Genomic DNA, 22,014 nt, shown 5'->3' on the forward strand with positions numbered 1-22,014 from the left:
AGTCATCCTTAATCTCAACCTCTATAAGTCATAACTGATTCACAAGTATACCTCAAACTGAAACCAATACAACACATAACCGCGCAATCAACCCGTTGATAGAAGACTCCCCCACTTGGCTCAAAGCCAAGGAATAAAGCATTTGATAACTTATAATACCCATACTCTGTTGCTGCCCAAAATCTTGCACTGAAATTTAACTAAATCCTTCATAAACTTATGTTACACAAACCATCTAATATCTCATATCATCTGCAAATCTCGCATTCACCCTTGTAACAGTCAAGCCAACTCTCATAAGTGATCCAAACCCAAATTGCAACACATATAATTCACTGGTAAAAGAGAACTCACTACAAAACAACATAGGGATCACACAAACCTCAGGACACCCCGCAGGAGATAACCCACCTGCTTTGCCTCAAACTGACATCTCTCTATTCCCTTCCACAATCATAACTATTACGCAATCACTTAATCTTCCTGAGTCTGAACTCATATCACAAAATTGAAAACTTACTTCACTCTGCAACCACACAAGATGAAAGATCCTTCAACACGCCTATAACTCGAGACTATACATCGAATAAAGACAGAAATCAGGCACCTGATATCCCCTTCTACACCTCAAGCAAACCCTTCTCGTCACGTTCAAACCATATGAACACATCTCGCAGTCACATCATACTCATCACATAGCCATCCATCCACAAACTCCACTAATAGGGACACTACCGGGCATATAAATCCAAAAACACGTGCTTACACAATCAACACCTTTGTGCTCAAGCTACAGTCGAAACCCGGCCTCAAGTCCTCCAGACTAGCCCATCATCAACACGCCAAAATCGTATTTCGCACCTCAAACATGGAATCACAAGTCGTCAATGCACAGCTGATACCGAGCGCTCACATGTGCATACGAATGCGTGGAAGGAATTCAAAGAGTTACGCTTCAAGCTGAATCAATGTCGAACGATAAGGAAAGAAAGATGGGAAGTATATCCTAAATGTCCTGTAGCCTCTCGAAGATAGGTATGGACAGCATCATACCGATCCGCAAGACTCTACTAGACACTTGCTCATAACAAGTAGAACCTACGAACCTAGAGCTCTGATACCAATCTGTCACGACCCAAAATCTACTAGTCGTGATGGCACCTAACCCAACCCGCTAGGTAATCCAACTAATAACTATCCAATTCCACTAATATTAATAAGAAAATTAAACAAAAGGAATTATCTAAATCTAATACATTCCCCTAGGATTGGTAGTACAAATCATGAGCTTCTAAGAATAGAATTTACAAAGATGATATGAAGTAAATACATCTTCTGTTTGAAAAGTACATAAACTGAGTATTTATAAATCTAAGGCTACCATGAACAAGAGGCGGTTACAACAGGAACGCATGTACATCTTCAAATCCGGTAACCATCGAGCACAACAACAACAGAAGCCAACATCTGCATGCAATATGCAGAAGTATAGTATCAGTACAACCGACCCCATGTACTGAGTAAGTAACAAACCTAACCTTAGGTTGAAAGCAGTGACGAGCTGGATCATAGGTCGGGTCCAACACCAATAACCAATAGCAGTTCATAACAATGTAAAGCATATAAATAGGAAAGTAACTCAGAGATAAAAATACTCAGCTTTTTCATAATTTTCCGAAAATAGTTCCACTTTTCAAGAATATCAGTGAAAACTCAAATCCTTTACCGAAATCGTCGTAAAATATGATATAGTTTGAAAACTGTAATTTTTTCCAAAAATCCTTTCCACAATAAATTAGATGTTTCATTTTCTTTCCAAATAGCAAGTGTGAAATACCTCTCTATGCCCACACATCAATGTGTGTAAAAATTCATGAATGACGTGATACCGTATAACATGAGGAAAAATACATCTCTATGCCTGTATGTCATATGTGTATGCCAATACCATGTATCTCAGAGATGAATCATGTACTCACACTCTCAGAGTACTCAATCTCACTATCTCACACTTTTCACTCATCATGCCTAACCACTCGGTACTGTATATGGCCCATACGGCCCAGTGAAATCCATCCCGGAACATATATAACACTGACTATAAGTCATCCAATACCGAGGAAAAAGGGCAATCCAACCCTGTGGAGAAATCCATCTCCAGATATCAAGTACTTCGGACAAATTCATGTCCAGGGAAATCCATCCCTCTATAATATCATCCACGCTCACTGGGGGTGTGTACAGACTCCGGAAGGGCTCCTATATCCCAAGCGCTATCATAAGCCAGATCCAGGCATAAATCAATATAACATGCTGCAACGTGCAGCTCGATCCCCTAATGTCACTCATAATCACGCTCTCAGCCTCACTCAGTCATCAATCTCTCCAATATCACTCACGGGCTCACAATGTCATGAAACTAGCCCGACAACAATGATATGATGTATCAATAAACGACAACTGAGATTGAGATATGATATGAATGCATGAATATGACTGAGTACGAAATATTAATGAAATCGATGAGATGACAACAAGAAACGACCACTATGGGTCCTAGCAATATCAACATAAAGCCTAAACAGGTTATCTAGCACGATTGATAGCTCAGTTACTTATTCACATGGTGATAACACAGATATCAACAAAATAGGGCCACTAAACAGTGCCATGAAAACAACGAAGTCACAATTCATATGGTGCACGCCCACACGCCCGTCACCTAGCATGTGTGTCACCTCATCATCAATCACATAGCACGTAATTCGGGTTTCATACCCTCAGCACTAAGTTTAGAAGAGTTACTTACCTCGAACAAGCCAATTCCAATACTGAGCAAGCCAAGCGATGCTCCAAAAATACCATCCCGCACGTTCCGACCTCCGAACGGCTCGAAACTAACCAAAAATAACTCAAATACATCAAACGATGCTAAAGGAACCAATCCCAATCGAAAAAGGTCGAATCTTTAATCAAAAGCCCAAAATCGGCCAAAAAGCCCAACCCAGGCCCTCACCCCGGAACACGAACTCACAAAATTTGATAATCCATTTAATTATGAGTCCAACCATACTAGTTTCACTCAAATTCGACTCTGAATCGATGTTCAAAACTCAAATATTCACTTCTATTAAATTTTAGACAAAACCCCCAAATTTTACTTTGAAATCATCAATCAAATGCCAAAAACGAAGATGTATTCATGAAATATAACCAAAATCGAGTATAGAACACTTAACCCAATTCATATGGTAAAAATTGCCTCCAAAAATTGTCCAAATCATAGCTCCCCAACTCAAAATATGACCAAATGAACAAACCTCCGATATTAAGTACTTTTGCCCAGCAGTTCTACCTCGTTTTGCATGAAAAACGATCCCAAAACTTGCTTTTGATGCCTCCAATAGATTCCTTGTGAAATTTCAATCAAGATAGGCTTTTGAATCACTCCATTTAACTTTATAATGAAGGAGATATGTTGGTTTCAATATTTGGAAATAGTGTAGATTTTTAAATACGAAATCAGTGGCAATTTCATAATTAATCTGAAAAATCTAGCAACCCAATTCTTAGTAAAATGACCCTAAAGTCCTTATACGATGTTCAAATTTGATGATTCTTTTTGCTACGAATCCATAATTACGATGCGGATCTAATGCTTCAACTAAAATAGAAATCAGAGCTCATTTGTTCAATGTGGTACCATTTATGCTTGAAACAACGACGTCGAAACATATGAAAAACGAGCGCAACACAACTCAATTCTATGCAAAACTCACCCGAGCCCCTCGGGACCCCATACGAACATACCAACAAGTCCTATAATACAACACAGACTTACTCGAGGCCTCAAATTATGCATAACAACATCGAAACGATGAAACGCACCTCAAATCAAACTTAAAAAACTTTCGAACTTTCGACTTCCAAAAACTCGCGTCGAAACATATCAAATCAACTCGGAATGAACTCAAATTGTGCACACAAGTCCTAATACATCATACGGAGCTACTCGTGCCCCCAAACTAGCGAGCGAAGTGCAAATGCTCAAAACGACCGTTCGAGTCGTTACATGTAGGCATCATTAGATTATGAATAAGATAGAGTTTAGGAAATTGAGTTCTTACAATTGAGCTCTACCACACGATCTAGAGCAAGAAGAAAGAGTGATAGTCCTAAATGCCCTGTAACCTCCTGCTTATAAGTGTGGTGCATAACACACCCATAAACAAGACTCTACTAGACACGGCTTGTAGATTCCCTAGGACAAAACTGCTCTGATACCACTTTTGTCACTACCCAAATCGATGAGCAGCGATGGGCACTCAGTACCTTACTCAACCGAGTACCAACATAACATCTCTTTCTTATTAGATCATCATAGGTAAGTGGGCCAGAAGGGTCCATCATGAGATAAACAGAGTAAACAAAAGGGAATACCCGACATAGAATAACCCAACCTGATATAGAAACTCATATCTGTGACATACGAGCCTATAAGGCCAACGTGACCCATTATATACTTAAAACATAGGCCGACAAGGCCATACAAGTATCTGTATACATGACATTTGTCTACAAGCCTCTAAGAGTACATAAATATCATAAAGGTCGAGACAAAGCCCCGCCATACCAATCAACACATGTCCTAATCATACTGACCAATAGCAACTCCGGAGCAAATGGAGCACTCCAACACCTTCCGCTGAGCTGATAGCCTACTTGGAAGACTCTCAATCTGTCTAACGGGACCTGCGGGCATAAAACACAGCGTCCACATGCAAAAGAGACGTCAATACAAATAATGTACCTAGTATGTAAGGATTGAAAATCAGTAAATAATAGACATGAGAGAAACATGAAGTAAAAGACTCAACATGTAAGTCTGAATAACTCTATGAATCATTAATATTTATAATGTCATGCATATGCGTATAAATGTCATACCATGCTTAGGTATATGCGTTCACAACATCATCAAGCCTCTGAGAGTATCCCATCATATCATCTCGGCCACTGTGGGAAAATTATCAACGTATACCAACTGATCAGGTGGTGGTGCGTATATAACGCCATAACCTTTTCCCATATCCCATATACATATAATATACGCGTATATAACGCCATCTGGTCATGAGTCAATTTACATCTATAAATGCATGAAATGCATAAAAAATACATTAATAAGATTTCTCGGAATGTCATAGAATCAATATGCCTTTCTGATAAACTTTATCAAATACGTATTTTTCTGAGACCCATGAACAGAAGATATAATAATAATTCACATGGGGAATCAAGAATATAGACACCCCTAGTACTTCTATGAATAGACTCATTTATGAGAATTGTGCGTTTACTCATTTCATTTGTATTGTATGGATCATGCCAAAAGAAAGAAGGGATAGCCTTAACATACTTGAAACGATTCTCTTGACGATCCCTCTAACACACGTTGATTGCGACAAAACATGTAACGGTGGATCGAAGTAGGGAAAAATCCATATGATATTCTTTGAGAAAGATTGTACCGTACTCCCTTAGAATCGCAAAATTCCGTTACTATAATATTACGTAGTCTCGTATGATTTTTTGTAGCAAAATCACGATGCTAACATCTAATCTTTTATGAATGAGTTTGATGAAGCTTCCTTGAACTTTGTAGAGATTCAATAATGAATTAGAGAGGTCTCTTTTAATATTTGAGTGTGGGCCCCACTTAGTAAGACTTGGCCACCAAAATTCATCTAACTTTGCCACGTTTCCACTTGAATTTAAGAGTCATTAGGTGAGCATAGTATGCTGCCACGTTAATGCCTCCTTAACCTTATCCAAATATTCACTCCTTTTCCTTAATCAACTATTAATCCCAACTAATCTAATAATTAATCAATTACCCACATAATTAAGAATTATCTCAAAAATTACTTAAAATATCACTCACTTTTAACATACTTTATACACCTTACTATCATGGTCATGTGGTACCTTGTATGGCACTAGTACATGAATACATGGTATTATAGCTAGGACCGTATTTTATCCCAATTGACAAACTTCGACGAAAATTATTTTCTTCAATTTGCTTACCCTCTCACCTTCACGAATTCACTTATCACTTGTTTAAAACAGTGTAATACTTATAATCCCGAAGTAATCTCATTCCCGAACTTACGTCGATTAACTTACGACGAAACTTTAACGTACGAAAATGCGGGATGTAACATCTCATTTCTGAGATTTCATCAATTTACGTACGGCGTACTTTCACGTACGAAAACATGGGGTATAACAGGACATGTGAAGAGGAGAGACGCAGATGCACCGGTCACGAGGTGTGAGGGGTTGTCCATGGCGGGTTTGAGAAAGGGAGAGGTAGGCCTAAGAAGTATTGGGGGAGAGGTTATTTGGCAGGACATGTCATTGCTTCAGCTTACCGAGGATATTACCTACGATAGGAAGGTGTGGATGTCGAGCATTTACTTGAAAATAAATATAGAAGAAAACTATGAAAAACAATCAAGATAAAAACATTACAAATTCATGAACTTAACATCGCAATTCACCGTGAAAAAATGAATGGAAACTCGACCCGACCTTTGATAGGCGGCTATTCATGGTGGCGTCGGATAAAGAGAAGATGGATGGAGAATGAAAAGAGAATCTATGCATTCTATTGGTGTGTGCCGATAAGGAGGCAATGGGGCTTTGTAATTTTCCTTAATTATTTAGCTTTGTTTATCAATTTTCTGAAAGTTGTGAACAGAGATAATATGGGGAAGAAGACAACAAATTAAATCTTAAAACAAACTGAAAAAGAAAAGTGAATGAAAAAAAATAAAAGATAAAGAACCAAAAAACTAAGGATTTACTACAACAATAACAAACACAAGTATAATCCCATAAATGGGGTATGAGGAGGGTAGTGTGTACGCAGACCTTATCCTCACCTTACAAAGATAGACACGCTATTTTCGATAGACCCTCGGCTCAAGAAACAATAGAGATAAGATAAAGCAACCAAGTAGCAAACAATGGTGACAACAATGAAATATGGTGACAAACGTGAATGCCACAAAATATAATAATAAAGAACCATGACTAAGATAATATAAAAATAGTTCTAGTACTATTGGTAAGCCTAGGAGGTACACACTACTAACTGTCAACCTACAACTAGAGATGTGCATAATTTGGTAAATACCGAATTACCGTACCGAAATTAAAAAATTTGGTATTTGGTATTCGATATTTTGGTATTCGGTATGATATTTGCTTTAAGTTTTAAAAATATATTGGTATTAGGTATGGTATTTGGTATTTTAAAATGAAATACCGAAATATCGATATCGTACTGAAATATATATTATATTATATTATACAATACACATATTATTAATTATAACATAAATATAAAAAATCTAAAATTTTACTTTCTTTTATTCTCTAGGTTCATCAATTAACTCTAAGTAATCAACAAGATATTTCTAATAGTTAAATTTATTTTTTTATGTACATTTTTCTCTCTATGGGTTGATATTTGTTGATTTATCAACAAACGTTTTTAGTTTTGTACTTTTGAGTACGTTAATTAAGAATATTACCGTCTATGACTCTATGCACTAGTTGGTATTTAAACCGAATAAATCAAAGTTATCAAACCGAATAAATCGAAACCGAAAGGAGAAAAACCGAACCATACCGAATTTAAATAGTTACAGTATTGGTATAGCATTTTAAGAAATCGAATACCGAAAATACCAAACCAAAATGTCTAAATACCGTATTGTACCGACCGACGAACACCTCTACCTAGAACCCTTAGGTTTTGTGAAATTTAAATGGGTCTTTAAATGAATTAACAATAAGTTATTAGGTGCGTTGGAAGTGAAACAATCTGTTTGATTGTAAAATGAGCTATTTGATTTTAAAAATTTGGCTTGGGCTCCTAAAGTTTTATTGAATTTGAAGGTGGCGTCATTTTTTTTTGTCAAAGAAGATGCTTGCAAAAGAGGGAGATGAGAATTGCTTAGGGGTATAAATGTAAATTTTAAGTGTTTAATAATGCGTGTCACGACCTTATTGGTGCATGACATTACACATATTATGAAAAATTGGTCAAGAAACAAGTGGTGTGTCTTAGACACACTCTAGAAAAGTTGAGTGTGTAATATAATTTTCATCCGTAAAAAGTGTGTAATAAGGATTTGATCCATAGTTAGGTGGTAACTTATGTATTTTGTATAATGAAAAATTAACCTAAGAAATTATAATTAAAAGTTGAATGGTAAATTTATCACTCATTTCAAATTGAAAGTTAGTAAGGACACAATGGTGCTCCTGCACTACAATCCGTGTACTCTTTTTTTTTTTTTAATAATCGTGATGTCAGACTAGCTTGCACGTACCTCAGTTAATTTAACGGAATACCTGCTACTTTCAAGAGCAACACCAAGGTTTGAATAAACGAGAAGAAGTCATCTAAATTTTTTATTTTCGATGTATTTTGAATATAAAACCTCATAATTCTCAACCTATTTCATTAACATTAGGCCACACTCTTAGGTGCCTTATACTTTTTCTTATTTGTTAATATAAGCACTTTTCGAAAAAAAAAATAACTTAAAGTAGACATTTAAAGGTCCCCCCTCTATATATATATATATATATATATTGTCAAAGTTGGACATGTAATTGATTTTTCATCCTACTTTTTGGCATTTAGTTTACATGATAATTGTCATTAGCATCAATTTATATTTATCATACTTTTACATTGGATTGTGAATTTTTATTTGGTTATTTACGTAAATATTTTTTATTTTTTTCTTTAAAAAAAGTTTATCCCCGCAATGGCTAAGGACCCGTTTGTCCTTAATTTTTTTAATTTTTTTTTTCTGAATCTTTTTTCAAAAATGTGTTTCTCCATAAATTTTTCGAAAATGAGTTTTTCAAAAAAGTCATTTTTTCCCACTCACAAAATTATATTTTTTTTAAAGTGAAATGCATGTCTAAACATAATTTTAAATTCTAAATACTATTTTTTTACTTAACTTCAAATACTATTTTTTTTTAAAATTTATAATTTTTATGTCTAAACGCCTACTAAATATTTGGACGGATATTATTTATTTAAATTAAAATAAGGCATAAAGAAAAAATCTCAAAGGAAAAAAAGAGACCGGAGCTTTGGGCCGGTTCGGTCTCCATCTTCCTAATCCTCGATCTGTTTTGAATAAGGGTTTTTCATCCCTGCAAAAAACCCAGTATTCGCTCCGGCGATTTGCGCCGGCGGTCCTCTTTCTGAACTCTTTATATAATACTCTCATTCCTAAACAAAGCATTATTCAATCCAAAATCCCATTTCATACCAAATTCAAAATAACATCCAAAAATGTCAATCCCCAAAGAGCTCTACCCTAGCCAAGACGACCTTCCTTACGAGGAAGAGCTCCTCCGCAACCCGTTCAGCTTAAAGCTGTGGTGGCGTTATCTAGTGGCACGAGCAGATTCGCCATTCAAAAAACGAGCAGTGATTTACGAACGAGCTCTAAAAGCTCTACCCGGAAGTTACAAATTATGGCATGCGTATCTCCGCGAACGCCTCGAATTAGTTCGGAATCTTCCAGTTACTCACTCGCAGTTCCAAACCCTAAACAACACTTTCGAGAGAGCTCTCGTTACGATGCACAAAATGCCGCGGATTTGGATCATGTACCTGGTAAGTTTAACTGAGCAAAAGCTCGTTACCCGAACCCGACGCACTTTTGATAGAGCATTGTGTGCGTTGCCTGTTACTCAGCATGATAGGATTTGGGAACCTTATTTAGTGTTTGTTAGTCAAAGGGGAATTCCTATTGAAACTTCACTTAGGGTTTATAGGAGGTACTTGAAGTATGACCCTTCACATATTGAGGATTTGCTTGAGTTTTTGTTGAATTCCGAGCTGTGGCAGGAGGCGTCCGAGAGGTTAGCCGGTGTATTGAATGATGATCAGTTTTATTCTATTAAAGGGAAGACTAAACATAGGCTTTGGTTGGAGTTGTGTGACTTGTTAACACAGCATGCTACTGAAATTTCGGGTTTGAATGTGGATGCCATAATACGAGGAGGGATTAAGAAGTTTACGGATGAGGTTGGGAGGCTTTGGACGTCTTTGGCGGATTATTACATAAGGAGGAAGTTGGTTGAGAAGGCAAGGGATATTTTCGAAGAAGGGATGACCACTGTGGTCACTGTTAGGGATTTTAGTGTTATTTTTGATGCATACTCGCAGTTTGAGGAGAGTATGCTTGCCTTGAAAATGGAGGAGATGAGTGACAGCGAGGTGGAGGATGAAGAGAGTAACGGTGAGGTTGGGGTGGAGGAAGATGTGGACGAGGAGGATGATAGGTTGAATGTGGCAAAATTGGAAAAGAAACTTAGAGAGTTTTGGTTAAATGATGATAAGGATGTTGATTTGAGATTAGCGAGACTAGAGCATCTTATGGATAGGAGGCCGGAACTTGCGAATAGTGTCCTTCTAAGGCAAAATCCACATAACGTGGAACAATGGCATAGAAGGGTAAAACTTTTTGAAGGGAATCCGACGAAGCAAATATTAACATACACTGAGGCAGTTAGAACTATTGACCCAATGAAGGCTGTGGGAAAGCCACATACTTTGTGGGTTGCATTTGCAAAGCTTTATGAAAACCACAAGGATATTGCAAATGCAAGAGTCATCTTTGATAAGGCAGTTCAGGTGAACTACAAAACTGTGGATCATCTTGCTAGTGTTTGGTGTGAATGGGCAGAGATGGAACTACGGCACAGGAATTTCAAGGGTGCTCTGGAACTGATGAGACGTGCCACTGCTGAACCAACTGTTGAGGTCAAGAGGAGAGGTAACTCTGGCTTTCCTTTGTATCTGAGCTCCTTTTTTCTCATGATTGTTTCTTTATTCTAGTCACTTGTTAAGTATTTAGCCCATCATGCCTAAGTAATGGTTCAACATTAGATCTAATTGACTAATGGAATGCAAATATAGTACTATATGGGTAGTACCATTTATCAGTAACTAAATTTTGAAAAATTGTCATATGAAAAAACTGAAAAGACAGTATACAGCAGCAGAAGCGGAGTTGAAATGCAGATACAAGTTCAGTGGCAAACATGATACTCTGTTCTCAGTATTATTAATTCCCCTTTGTAGGTATAGCATTATATGTAAATAAGAAAAGTGCCAGGGCCTGCTGGATAAAAGTAAATGTGGGTCTTGTGTTACTTTTGAAGTAAAAAAATCAACAGAAGTAACAAATAGTGAGAAAAAAGCTTGCAATTGGAAATATTTTAGACAGCCCATAGAAGATTCTAAGACAATTCCTTTTGAAACTGAAATATAGCAAAAGGTAAAATTTGTCTCTACTTTTGGACCCTTCTGTCTATAAAACTAACCATATGCTTTTAATTGTGTTTTTGGAACTCCATGATCAGTCAATCTCAGTCTATAAAAATGCAGCTGAAATGTTTTAAGATAACATTTAGTATATCATGACTGAGGAATCAAGATTTCTAATTTCATTCCAATCGATTAATGCTGTATGGATATATGGGCTAACTCTTGGGGTGCTCTATTCATATTTTAATATGCAGTTGCTGCTGATGGAAATGAACCAGTGCAGATGAAGTTACACAAATCTCTAAGGCTTTGGTTATTGTATGTGGATTTGGAGGAGAGTCTAGGAACCTTAGAGTCAACTCGCGCAGTATATGAGAGAATTTTGGATCTGAAAATTGCTACACCCCAGATTATAATCAACTATGCAGTACTTCTGGAGGTATGCATTTTACTTGCAATCACTGCTGAGTTTTGTTCTCATCTTATCATCCTACTGTTTCACATGCTCTTAAAAGAATGGGGAGTTTTTTTGCATTTTGCGTCCCTAATGTATGAACCATTTCTTGGTTTGCACCTTCTCCTCCTTTTTTTCAATTATATACGATTTACCCCTTAACCTATTGATTCTTTTGCAAAAGCTTTAGAAGAGATAATTCTGTGAGGGCAAAATAGGGATTGAATTACCCAGAAGAAAAAAAGTGGAGTTGGAAGGGTGAAAATGCAAGGAAAAGGAATAAGGGGCAATAGTGGGAGAAAGAGGGAAGGGAACATGAACAAGCTAGTAATCTCCAGATTATAAAGACCTCTTTTTTTTTTCATCAGATTAAAAAGATCTCAGATAGCATATTTGTTGGTTTAACAAGACACGTGGGATACTAAGTTGTCACTAAGAAGTGCTTGATAACTTTCATTGTGTACGTAACTTACCATGATCCAACAGCTATTTTAAATCTTTTCCCCTAGAATAGTGAATTTTCCATTCTATCACTTCTCCTCACTTGGAAAGCTAAATAACGTCTTTGAGTTTTATTAAAGAACTACTTACTACTTGGTTTGTGGCTTGCTAGGCGAAATTTCTTTTTAATTCCCCCAAAAGAATGTTGTGACAAATATCAGATTGTGTCTTCTACACAAATCCATGTAATGGAGCGATGTACTTATGCTGCACGATCCTATCGTAATGTCTGCTTACAGCCTGAAATCCTTCCACTCTTTACTTTTATGACCTGGAAATCTTAAATGTTATTGATTTGCCACCTGGAAGGAGCCCTTTGCATAGATAGTGACTATTTACTGGATGGCTTCACTACTGGTGCTTGGCCACTTTTCCCTGGACTCCCCCATTTTTTCATCTTCCCTCCCTTCACTCTGCTTTTTTGTTAATTACGTAATTACTATTTTTATGATTTTATCCATCACAAAATGACTCTTCTATTATTTCATTAAGAAATTAAAATATTAAGATGTAACTCATAAAAGCAAGAGGATAAAGTGAAGATTAAGGGAAAAAAAGATGCATACATTAGAGGTGCAAAATTCAAAGAATTCAAGAAAAGAATATTAGATTTCTTTGTTCTCTGGTGCAATTGGATTTAACGTAATGTCTCATATTCATTTTGTGTAGGATCATAAGTACTTTGAGGATGCATTCAAGGTTTATGAGAGGGGTGTGAAGATCTTCAAGTACCCACATGTAAAGGATATATGGGTTACCTATCTTTCCAAATTTGTGAAGAGATATGGGAAGTCAAAGCTGGAACGAGCTAGAGAGTTATTTGAGCATGCTGTAGAAGAGGTATGTGTATGACAGTACCATTTTGTTGACTTTTGTGTTTAGTCAACAAATAAAACTTTGTTTTGTTATGATATAATTCTGAACTGTAAAATCGAATCCTAATATGCTCCAAAAAAGTAAGTTTATCAATTGTCATTATTGGAGTTCAAGGATTCGTTGTTTTTTTGGTATGGTTCTCATCTTATGTATAAAATCTCACGAGTTTTCCTTGTTTTTTTCTCCATCTCCCTTAATGAACTTGTAGAGATGTTACCAATCTCTCTGATAGTGGGACATTTGCTTCTCATTAACAATATCATATGATTATGCATGTAGAATATACATAAGGGCAGCAGTCACTCTTTTGACTGTTTGTACAGATCTGATATTCTTTAGAACTCCTTGGACTTGCATACCTCTTGCACAGCAGGAACATCCACCTCTTCTTGGGGTCCAATTTAGTGTCAATCAATCAACTATCCCCCAGCACTTTTTCTGGTGTAACTTAATATTGTAAATAAAAGAAGAATAATTAGCGGATCTTTTTTTGAAAACAGATTTAAACTGATGGGAGAAATCATTGGCTACCTATATTGTTGTGTGTGCCATCTGTTTCTGTAAAAGAAAGTGTCGGGAAATCCATCTCCCATCAGCCACCACTTATGGGCCATCTCTTGGATAATAATTGCACTTCCAAATTATGGGAGGAATTTTGCTTAATGCTGTTTGTAGGGGCTCTTATTTAATGTCTAACTACCTCTTATCTCCATAGTTGCATATCAAAGCATGCTCCATAAATTCTATTTGACTAGGTATACTCACATCATACTGTCTCCGTTTCAATTCCTACCAGGCCCCTGCTGATGCTGTGAAGCCATTGTATCTTCAATATGCTAAATTAGAGGAAGACTATGGTCTTGCCAAGCGGGCTATGAGGGTGTATGATCAAGCTACAAAAGCTGTTCCAGCAAATGAGAAATTGAGCATGTATGAGATTTACATAGCTCGTGCGGCTGAGATATTTGGTGTTCCAAGAACAAGGGAGATATATGAACAAGCAATTGAGTCTGGGCTTCCAGACAAGGATGTGAAAGTTATGTGCTTAAAGTATGCTGAACTGGAGAAGAGCCTAGGAGAGATCGACCGTGCCCGTGCACTATACAAACACTCATCACAATTCGCAGACCCTAGATCAGACCCTGATTTCTGGAATAAGTGGCATGAGTTTGAGGTGCAGCATGGAAACGAGGATACCTTCCGTGAGATGCTCCGTGTGAAGAGGAGTGTATCTGCAAGCTACAGCCAGGTAAAAAAAAAAGTTCAATTAATCAGTAAGTTTGTTACCTATGATGTACTTAAGATGAGTAAATTAGGGAGCACAATAGTATTCTCACAAAGAATTGGGACCAAAGAGTACCTGTGGCATAACCTATCCTCCCTCCCCCCGGCCAAAAAAAGAGTATCCGTGGCATTAAAGAAGGCGAATGAGGGAAATTGTTTTTGTACTTAATGGCTTCTACAGGTTTTTTTTTGGGGGGTGGGGTGGGGGTGGGTAAGAAATATTGATCTGGTCAGATGAACAGAGGATAATGTTACTACCAACCTAATCAAAATAAAACAATTACTTGCGACGTCTATCATCCAACATGGCGTATAATTAACTTTGGAAGATGACAGCTAAATTCTGCGTTGACTGGGAAACTGATTGTACCAGAGCTACTTATGTTATATGCCAGGAGATTTCTTGAAAATAGGAAGAGAGCATAGTTCTTAGCAACTTAGCTAAGAAACTATTATTTTAAACTTTTTGGTATATAAACTCTCATGGGCTTCGTATGTTATATATATCAAATCAGTCAACTACACCTTAATCTCAAACGAGCAGAGTTGGTTATGTGGATCCTCTATGTTATATTCCAGTCCATGCAGTCCAGTTTTGAAAATTTACTTGTCTTTTAAGGGTGAATTTATGTTCTCTAAATCTCACACTTTTCCCTTCAATGGTATAAAAGTCTTTAACCAAACTAAATGACTTCTGACAAATATTAGATCTAATGGATTTAAATATCTTAATCGGTTGGTATTACCTATATTGATCATTTGTTACCAGTGTTTTTTCTTATCTAAGTCTGCATTTCTGAGTGATTTTAGGTCTTTTGGGACTTCTTTTTTTGATTTTCGGTCTACCTCTTTCCCCTTTAGCATCTCAAATCATCACATGTGACACTAATGGATAAGTGAATTTGGAGATCTACGTAAAACATGGCCGAACCATCTTAGGCAACCAACCTTTCATTTTATCCTCGATGTCACATGTTTGTGTTCCTCGATTAATTTGATCATTTCTAGCTATTTTCTTGAATGATCACATATTCTTAACATTTGTATTTTTGAAACACCGATAAAAATATATTGGCTTTTGAGAGCCAATGTTCATTCTTTATATCATTGCTACATTTTGTAACGTTTTTGGTCTCAGAACTATTCTACAGAACTTGCTCCTAGCTTTCTTAGATATTTTCTTATTGCACAGTACTCCTGTAGTGCTCCTCCATTTGAATTATCCTATTTTAGTTTTATATGTTCTATCTTCATCTACCATTGCATTTCTGAGAAGATTGAGCCTAGATATTTCAATTATCCAACCTATCAAAAAGAATATTTGAGTTTGTGGTAGTTATTAACAAAACACCCATGCTTTAGTACCTGGTGCACGGCTCCTGGTGCAACATCAAGTACCAGTTTAACTTTTGGTGTGTGTGTGTGTGTGTGTGTGTGTGGGGTGGTGGTGATTTAGTGTCAGTGGGTGGCAAGGTGGCTTTGTTGCCTATTCCATTAGGAACCACAGATTTCTTGGTACATCACATTCATGCATTTATGATTCATTTGACAGTATTGATACTCTTGAAAGGTGTTCTATTTGCTCGCAGTTCCCGTTTGATACCAGATAAAGCAAATCTTGTGGTCGTAGCATTAGCACTTTTATTCAAATCCTTTTGTTTAATCTTAAGCTTAGAAATATGAAAAATAAATACATTTTTCATATTCTATCGCCTTCGACTTGTCATTTGCTTTTCAAATTCTATGAAGATTTCCCCCCTCCAATTCTTTATTCCTTGAGAAAAGAACCTACAGGAAGGGCTGATTTGCGGATAAGAATTAGCATACTGACTCGCTTTCATCCAATTTGCAGTTCCTCTACTCGTCCTACTTCAAGTAACCCTTACATTCTAGAATACTAGCTTACTCAGTTTCTGTATAGTTCTAGTTTTTGGCTGACATCCTTGCTAGTTTTGTCAATAACACAAACTCATATGCAAATAGCATGCATCATTTTTTGTGGGTATAATTATAGCATGCATCATGGAGTTTTAATATGATATGGGTTTACGGCAGATCCCTAGAGCAAAACCACGATTGTGAGGAACTCCTTTCTATCGCCTCCCGCTGGTTGCACATTTGTGACCTTTTCGTCCTACAGATAATTTTAAAGTAGTGGTGTATATGAACCATCATGGACCTGGAATAATATTCTTTGAAAGAGTTTGATGTGATCATATTCTCTTGTTTCTGCATTTATTGTATTCTGTTGATGGACCATACTGAAATGCTTTTTTTACCTGCAGACACATTTTATCCTACCCGAGTATCTCATGCAAAAGGATCAGATGCAGACCCTTGAGGAAGCAAAGGATGTGTTGAAAAAAGCTGGTGTTGCTGATGATGAGATGGCAGCTCTTGAGAGGCAGTTAGTGCCCCCAGAAGATGAAGCAAAGGGCAAAGAACAGAGTCGGGTAGTTGGATTTGTAAGTGCAGGAGTAGTTGAGTCAAATGGACAGAAAGTGACAACAAACAATGAGGATATTGAGCTACCTGAGGAAAGTGATTCGGAAGAGGAAGAGAAGGTTGAAATTGCGCAGAAGGACGTCCCTGCTGCGGTGTTTGGAGGTTTAATCCGTAAGAGGGAAGAAGGTGATGAAGCAGAGGACGACTCTGCTGCCAAGAATAAAGATAGTGATGGCCATCTTGGCGCTCTAGAAAGAATAAAACGAAGGAGACAAGGCTCTTAGAGGTTGTTTGTATTCTTCTACTGCACTAGTTGGACTCGAAAATTTTGACCTTCTTTTAAACTTACTAGTTGCATTCGTAATCCTGTAAATTAATGTTAGTTTGTTGTAACTTGAGTTTGCCCATGGAGGTTGTGAAAATCAGTTGTTATTCAATATACACTTCTGTTTATCCTCTATCCCTAAAAAAAGGGGATGGCAGTTATAGTGTTACACTGCAAGAATTCATCATTTAATGCGTTGCGTAAACTTGTGTTTTCCTATTATGTTTTATGTTAGTTCCTTCTTTAGCTACCTCAAGTGCAGTGATGCAATCATACATTCTGAGTTCAACTATAGATATCTGCGCTGTTATAATGGATAGTGAACTTGAATGAGAAGTGGCTGAAAGGAGCACGATTTGCTCTGTTTTCTTTGATGATCTATGATTTGCTTCCACTTTCTCCGAGCCTCTCTGCCGTTCCAGGGTAGGGGTAAGACTGCCTACATCTTACTCAGACCCCACTCGTGAAAATTCACTGGGTTTATTGTTGTTTCTCTGATGTTCTTAGGTTGAGCTACTTGTTTGGATGGTTGTTATTCATCGTTTTATAATATATTATATTGTATCATTTTATAAATACAACGTTTAGATAAATTGTATTGTTTGCTATTGTTAAATAACATTTTGCTGTTTGGTTTGACTGTATGGTACTGTACTGTAACTGATAAGTTTACTAAAATACCCTCGATTGTTTAAATATTAAATTTATCAAGAATTACGTATAAAATAATTTAAGAAAACCCCTTTCTACTAATTTATCACCAAATATGTCTTATAAATAGATTAAGCAATTAAATTCATGCAAATTCTAACAAAATTAGTGGAACAAAATTAGCAATTTTACGTTGGAAGCGGCAGTAGTTCGGGAAAAAAAAGGACGAAGACAAAGTAGGTTATAGGTGGGAGATTTGGAGTTAAAAAAAAAAGAAGGTGAAGGGTAAAATAGAATTATGGAGTAATAAGTTAGGGCATAATTGGAAAGAAAAATAGGAAACAATCCGATCACACCAAATCGGTTGTTTCAAAAAATCGGACTTTTCATTATTCCGGAACAATGGATTTAACACTACAATACAATATAACTAATTTTAATGAAACAATCAAAACAAATATTATTTTGGGATAACAATACAATACGATACAACGAGTAACAACCATCCAAATAAGCTGTTAATTCGAGGTGTGGGTTTGGGTTTCTCATCGTATCATCCATTCCACTGTTTGCCATCGGCATTCCTGCGACTTCAAATTTGTTTTTTTGGGGTCATGCCAGCACTTGCGGCAAGAACTCGCTCACATGAAAATTGTATCATTTGGCAATCAAGTTTCTATTTTTCGTTCCCGATTCTTCACATTTCGTGGCAAAATTTTTATTTTCTTCTATTCAAATCTTGTCAAACCTGTTAACAATCTTTTTTCTACTTTTTATTCTTAGATATCTGTCACTTTAAATATATTTACCTTTTATTATTTACTTGAAGAAAATAAACAGACAGTCTAGTTTCTGAAATAAAAAGGCTATTTACTCTAGTCTTGGCTTAGTCCAATAAAGAACATCTGCTAACACAAATTACGAATTAGAAAAATTTGGATAACATACCGAATCAAAACAAATTTAAAAAACCAAAAGATAGATTAGCTAAAGCTTTGGAAATTAGAAAAAATGTAATTGAAACAATACCCACTACACATTAATCTCAAACCAGTTGAGATCATTCTCAAACTAGTCAATATCAATTATTATCAATCCGCAATATTCATGTCGCTCTATTTAAAGCTATGTAATTAAGTGTTCTCTTATATATATATATATATATATATATATATATATATATTCTTTTCAAACATTTCTTTTTGGGAGCGGAAAAGGACAAATTCTACCTCTGATTGAACAACTAAAACTCGTGACACAGTGACGTACGTTTAACAAAGACATTTATGCGGCTATTTTCATCATATTAAAATCACATTAAAACGAACACCAACAAATAAGTGTGATGGGTTCAATTTAATGGTTGCAATCCCCTTAGCTTATTCAAACACTTAATCTTAGTAAAAACCCTGAAAATAAAAATCTTAATCTAACAAGTATAATTCATATGAATGATTTAGGATCGAATCACCCTCAATGCCTTCTGGGTTGAGCCTGTCGCACAGGGTTTGCCTAGTGCGGTTTACATCTCTTGTGTGGTTTGCAGGCTATTACACAGGGGAGGTTTACCCACCAATGCGCACAAAGTGCTCACCCGAAGAGCAGAGGCTGTGACAGGGGTTGTAGCGGCTATGGGTTTCCCTCTTACCAAAAAGAAACACTTAACTACTTGATGCAAGACACAAATTCTAATTAAGCTCCCAATATAATCAGAACAAGCTTCGAATACCAAAAGGTTACACCAAAGAAGCGCTGGTTGCCAATACAAAGTAAGATTTGCTCAGTTGGTTTATGCCAAAATAATCTAAAGTTAAAATCAAAGCTACTGTTCATTAAAAGTATATCTATATGAATGTTCAAAATAGTGCAACATCACGTCTCATATTTCTCTCTTCCCCCCCCTCCCCCCCCCCCCTGATTCGTCTCATTTTTCTCTCATTTCTTCTTTTTGATCGGTGAACTTATAGTTAGAATTTCATCTGTACAAGTAAATGCTGCTCTTCATAATTTTTCTAGGCTTTCATTGATTCCATAAGTTAAGGCCTCACCTTTTCAAATAAAATTGAGGCTTTACTTCCTATGTCTCAATGCTGTGTTCACATGAGGCTTTACAAAATAACTACTTCATATTTCCATCCATACAACTACTACACCTTAATTCCAAATTGAGTTATATAAGAATCTTTGCTGAACATGTTGATCCATTTCATGTTAGACCAAGAAAGTAGAAATTTAGACGTGACTAATTAAAGAAAACTATTACTTCGTCTTACTTAAGTTAAGAAAGAAGTAAGTGAGAAAAACATGAAGAAAACAGTACGTAATTACAAGTACACAAGAAAAATTGAAGTTGCAACATGCAAATGCATAATACTAATAAGTACAAGTGGTAGAGTAAAATCATATTAGGTGACTTTACAAGCACCATACATCATATATAGTAAAGCTCAATGCATAATAAGAAGATTAATTACATAGCAAGTAAAGAAAAATCCAACAGAGGTCGCCGGAGCAAAACCATCGCCGGCCACCAACGCCGGTGAAGGTGCAATGTTGTCCTCTGATCCCACGTCCTGAGCCACCGTCATCTTCAAGCTAATAACCATCAAAATCATAAGAAGAAAAATACAGGAAACCCTAGCCATTGATGACAATTTTCTTTTCTTTCTTTTTGGGGTAGAAAGTGAGGGAGATTGGAGAAAGGCAATATGTTTATAGTGAAACAAAGTTTTGGAACTATATGTTTGTGTGATATTTTAGAGTGACAACAAATTGAAGAGGTACAGATTCTGTTATTGCATGTATGCCATATGGATAGGGGGAATTCTTGTTGGAGAAATGGGTGTCATTTTATTAAAGGGTAAGGTTTGACACCTTTTGCTAAATGATAATCGAATTTATGCCTTGCTCCCCTTTCAATATTGTTCTTCACAAAATGATCTCCTTACTATGGAAATTGTATAATTATGTTTCTTTTCTCTTTTCGTTTGAACCTAGAAGGGTCATTTGGTTGGTGGGATATGCTCAGATAATAATCTCGAAATAAAATATAAAATTATTTTTAAATCACATTTAATTATAGCTATTAATTTCGAAAATTATTTTATATTAAAATGATAAAATTAGCTATCTTACAAAGAAGATAGAATTACAAATTGCATGGGATATTTAAAAGAATTTTTTCGTTTCTATACAATATTTAAAATTTATTTACCAAAATTATTCTAATTTTGTATATTACCCGCCCTAAACAAGGATTACTTACAAATTATATACGTTGCACCTTAAAAGGCTCTCAATCCATTATTAGTGTTTTCAATCAAGGGATTTAGTTACACCCATTTTCTTTTTTCTCTCCTCTCTCCCCTCTTCTCTCCAGATCGAAAATATTTAGCAATCAAATCCAGAAGCAGCTTTCATCACAAAATTCAAGGATTACGATACAACAACCGGGTTAACAACAATTAACTTAAAAGAAGATAGGAGTTTTCATCCCCAAAATTTTAAACGGAAAAATTGATTCAATCATTAATGTCGATTACTTCAATTGTCTCAGCATTGAAAGTCATTTTATTGGTCGAGAAAGAAAACTAAAATTTGCAAAATTTCAATTAAACAATCTCAGAATATTCAACTTCAACTTTGAAATTTGAAATTTGTTAGTTGTTTTTGAGTGGTTGTGACTGGAATTTATCAAAAATACTTGGACAAAGTTATATACAAAAGTTGAGAAAAGTTGAAAGTGATTTGGACTGGTTTGAATCAAAATTCGTAACTGAAATTGGTTCGAAAATTGTCTTTACGACACATGTATCTCAAATGTATCTCAATTTATTATACAACTTATTTACAACTTATCTACAACTTTCATACATTATTTCTACCTAGTTAAATACAACTACAATATCATACAACTTAAATATAATTTTTATACAAATTTTATACAAGATGTATTTTGTATATATTTTGCATATGATTTGTATATATTTTGTCTGTGGTGTGTGCTTCTTCCTCTCTAAAATTCCAACCAAAACTTACTCTCTTAATACAATTTTGATACATATCAATAACTTTATATAAAAAGATAGTATTGATAAC

At 35.9% G+C, this 22,014-nt stretch overlaps 1 protein-coding gene across 1 annotated transcript; it reads left to right on the forward strand.

The window, feature by feature from the left end:
• The first annotated feature begins 9,159 nt into the window (after window positions 1–9,159).
• LOC107763122 (uncharacterized) lies at window positions 9,160–17,470 on the forward strand. The gene is made up of 5 exons (XM_016581564.2): window positions 9,160–10,886; window positions 11,635–11,819; window positions 13,005–13,175; window positions 14,008–14,460; window positions 16,781–17,470. Exons 1-5 carry the CDS (start codon window positions 9,395–9,397, stop codon window positions 17,222–17,224), a joined length of 2,745 nt encoding a protein of 914 aa, XP_016437050.1. The 5' UTR covers window positions 9,160–9,394; the 3' UTR covers window positions 17,225–17,470.
• The last annotated feature ends 4,544 nt before the right edge of the window (window positions 17,471–22,014 follow it).

This window comes from Nicotiana tabacum, chromosome 19, assembly GCF_000715075.1.
Source record: "Nicotiana tabacum cultivar K326 chromosome 19, ASM71507v2, whole genome shotgun sequence".
NCBI lineage: Eukaryota > Viridiplantae > Streptophyta > Magnoliopsida > Solanales > Solanaceae > Nicotiana > Nicotiana tabacum.

What these genes read in the sequence shown, in the direction of transcription:
- LOC107763122 (XM_016581564.2), top strand. Translation starts at nt 9,395, where the DNA reads ATGTCAATCCCCAAAGAGCTCTACCCTAGCCAAGACGACCTTCCTTAC. An exon ending in ACTATGCAGTACTTCTGGAG is followed by an intron (nt 11,820 to 13,004) that starts GTATGCATTTTA and finishes CATTTTGTGTAG; the next exon opens with GATCATAAGTACTTTGAGGA. An exon ending in TATCTGCAAGCTACAGCCAG is followed by an intron (nt 14,461 to 16,780) that starts GTAAAAAAAAAA and finishes TTTTACCTGCAG; the next exon opens with ACACATTTTATCCTACCCGA.